The sequence below is a fragment of the Arachis hypogaea genome, chromosome 1 (genome assembly GCF_003086295.3).
Source record: "Arachis hypogaea cultivar Tifrunner chromosome 1, arahy.Tifrunner.gnm2.J5K5, whole genome shotgun sequence".
Taxonomy (NCBI): Eukaryota; Viridiplantae; Streptophyta; class Magnoliopsida; order Fabales; family Fabaceae; genus Arachis; species Arachis hypogaea.
In genome coordinates, this window is record NC_092036.1 from 109,511,382 (window position 1) to 109,514,915 (window position 3,534).

General features: G+C 39.2%; 1 protein-coding gene across 1 annotated transcript; it reads left to right on the forward strand.

The window, feature by feature from the left end:
- Positions 1–1,130: 1,130 nt before the first annotated feature.
- LOC112709354 (uncharacterized) lies at positions 1,131–3,232 on the forward strand. The gene is made up of 2 exons (XM_025761247.3): positions 1,131–2,068; positions 2,912–3,232. The coding sequence occupies exon 1, from the start codon at positions 1,455–1,457 to the stop codon at positions 2,064–2,066; it is 612 nt and encodes a 203-aa protein (XP_025617032.1). The 5' UTR covers positions 1,131–1,454; the 3' UTR covers positions 2,067–2,068; positions 2,912–3,232.
- Positions 3,233–3,534: the final 302 nt, after the last annotated feature.

The following is a 3,534-nucleotide window of genomic DNA, read 5'->3' on the forward strand; positions in this document are numbered from 1 at the left end:
GTCGCCTTCGTCGTTTGGTCTCCAACCAGCCCCCAACGTTGTCGTTGGGATCCTCCTCGCCGTTGATTCGTCAACAAGGACCCTCATTGGTATTGCTCTCTTCTAGACTGGAAACGAACGGCGTCGCTCACTTCTAGTGAAAATAACCATTCACTTAAGGATAAAAATAATCATCAGCATATCTAGTGAATTGAACATCTAACATATTTTAATTGTATATAACTAAACCAAATCCAATCAAATAACCATTCACATAAAATTAAAATAACAATGACCATCCTGAACTAGCCATGATTGAATAATAGAACTTGAACTTAGGGAGGCGGCAAACAAAGGGACAGAACTCATCGAAATTCATAGTGGGGAGAGTGGCACTGTTGTAGAGTTCCTGAATTTCGGGATCAATCTGAGGAGAAAGAAAGCCGATGAAGAGGTTGAGCATGTAGATTCCGAGGCCGTAGGAGACGATGTAGAAGCCTTGGCTCAAGTATACACGCAGAATGTAGATACAAGCAATGATCAAGGAACCAATCCAGCGGCGGAGCATGTGCAACATCGTCTTGTCGAGGAAATTTTGGTACTGCTGCGACACCATAAATTTCCATCGTAATATGGTGTCATTCAATGAGAAATAGTTGGCAAAGGTGGAAGAGATCGACGCTGGTGAGAGGGGCAAAACGGCATCACTACCAGGATTAGAAGAGAACCTGCTCCGATGGTGAGGGAGTGGTGGTGTCAAGACCTTTGCGATGACGATGATGACGATTCCAGAAGAAACTGATGCCGCTGGGGATGGAGTGAAAATTAAAAAACGTATAATATGTAAATGTGTAACTGTACATAGTGGGTTAGGTGCTAATTCTAATGTTTTCAAATTTTAAAATCTTATAATAATTATTTAATTAATTAAAAATTTTATTTTTAATTTTGAATTTATCTTTTTTTTTAAACCATTGTGCACTATATACATTGTTCCTCTACTTTTTATAAAACGATAAACGAAGCCTCTTCTATAAAATAAATTAAAATGTTTAGCGGTTATGTTATATCGCCAACTTTATATCCATAATTTAAAGTCACATATAATGATATAAAGATATAGCTTCTTTTCTTGCCTTTTTTTTTTAATTATTCTTTTATGGACTTCTGTCCTGAGATGTGTGCTAAAAAAGAAAATCTAGCCCAACGTGAGAACTGGGCCTAGATCCAAAAACATGAGCACAGGGGTAAAGACGTAAAATCAACTACCATCGTCTTCCCCATAGGGTTTATGGCCGAAATCCAGAGATTCTAAATCACCTGAAATTCTTCCAACAACTTTGTGCATTTTAGGTTTAAATTCAGCTTCATTAAATCAAAATTAAAAATAGAAAAAGAAATTCAACTTCACGATTCGGTTAGAGTTATGTTCTTCGATTAACCTTTCAATTATCCTACACCAGAAAGAAGAAAGAATGAGGTGTTCGCGATTCCTACACGTATCACAACAAATCCGAAGAACCCTAATACAGGACCCTAAATCCAACCACCAATCGCAGCTCCAATCTCGTCCTGCGATCTTGGCGCGCAATTTCAGCACCGAGTCTTCTTCCCAGGATTCGAACCCGGTCGTGAAATCCGAGAAGGTTTCGTTGATCGTGGACGAGCTCACAGCGCTGACGCTAATGGAAGTGGTGGACCTGGTGGAGATTATGCAGAAGAAAAAGGGAATTAACGAGTTACCGTTGATGATGCTGATGACCCCGGGAATGGAGCTCGGGGGATTGAAGGGTGCTCTGAGAAAAGGTGCGGCAAAGGGAGGTGGTGGTGCTGGCGCTAGTGCTGCCGGAGAGGAAGCAAAGAAGGAAGAGAAGACGGTGTTTGACGTGAAGCTGGATGCTTTCGACGCCGCGGCGAAGATCAAGGTGATAAAGGAGGTGAGAACTTTCACGAGCTTGGGGTTGAAGGAGGCGAAGGACTTGGTGGAGAAGGTGCCAACGGTCTTGAAGAAGGGTTTGACAAAAGAGGAGGCTGAGGCCATCATTGCCAAGCTCAAGGAGGTTGGAGCAAAAGCCTCAATGGAATGAAGGTATGAAATAATGTTAATTTGTTATGCTTTGTTTTGTGTATTGCTAAGAATAGTGGATTCAACAGGGAATTAGAACGTCTTTAGCTTTGTTACAATTCAGTGATTTAGATTTAGATACCAATGCCATATCATATCTGGAGAAGGTCTTTGATTTCGCAAGCTTCTGCAAACTATTTGCACCAACGCTTGTTAGCCCCTAGTCTAGTATCTCTGTTTTGGTACTTGGAGCTTGAAGTAAGGGGGTCTTTTCTAAGTTCTATCTGTTGGAGCCATCTGTTGACCAAATTTCGCGACACTTAATAGAGACATAAATAGTTTGAAAAGGTGATGCAAAGAGGCATGCTCACTTTAGTATTGGCTGAGGCTTGAACTTCTTTGATGTGATTAATATTGCAACTGGTCACTGGTAGAGTTGTAGGAGAGGAAAAGGAAAGAAATTTTGGCGTGAAGAAGTTTCTTTAAACTGAAGTATAAAGCTCGAGTTTGGGAGGATAAATTCATTTTGGCAAATCCTGTAGTTGGAGGAACCCTAACCATTTTTTTCTTTAATTCTATCTTAAACTTTTAAATGCAAATTATTAACTGGAACTTGAATGCTAGTATTTGTTAGCAGTCAATTCTATATGAAGAGTGTGATAGCATAAACTAAGATGTAAGTTAGATCAATGTTTAACAAATAAAGGAAACATTTGTTTGCCATGAGGTAACATGAACTTCTCAGGCCTATATCTGTGCATGTATGTATGGATGAAGTTCGATCCTGTCACGTGTACATTTCATGTGAATATCATCATTTAGGGTCATCTCAATCTAACCACTATTTTCATATTTGAACTTGCATAGGGAACGGATAGAACGAAGAACAAAAATGGGAGTTGAACCATTTTGTTATGATCAGGTGTAGCAGCTATTGCGTCGCACCGATTTCCCATCAGCAGGTGACGAAAGTATCTTAAGATCTTTCCATGATGCATAGCAGTCCATGATGCATACCAGTTATACTTTTCTGTATTGTAGAACTTTGCTGAGCACATTATGCTCCTTGCTCGCTTACCTTTTTCATTGTTATTCTCTCATGTACCAGGCTTGGAAGCCTTGAACTTTCTTGATAATTTCTTAACCATTGATATAGAATTGGATTCTGATGGCAGAATATTTTTTGAACTGACAATATGTTCTACTTGCTGGTAGACTTTCGGAACCAATAGGTTGTCCATGTTCATTGCTATCATATCAGTGCAACCATTTGTATGCTATTAGTTTACTAGAATCGTGTAAAATATGTAGTATTGATTTTTTTTTCCTTACAATCATGATATATCCCTAACACTTGTCAGGGTCAGAAGATAAGCTCTTGAAGGGAACTTTTAACCTTTATCTGGATTAATATGTTGATTCTGCATCTCATATTTGTTTAATCTCGTTCTTTTCATAATGTTCTTAGATAGGTCGGTCTTTTAGTCCTC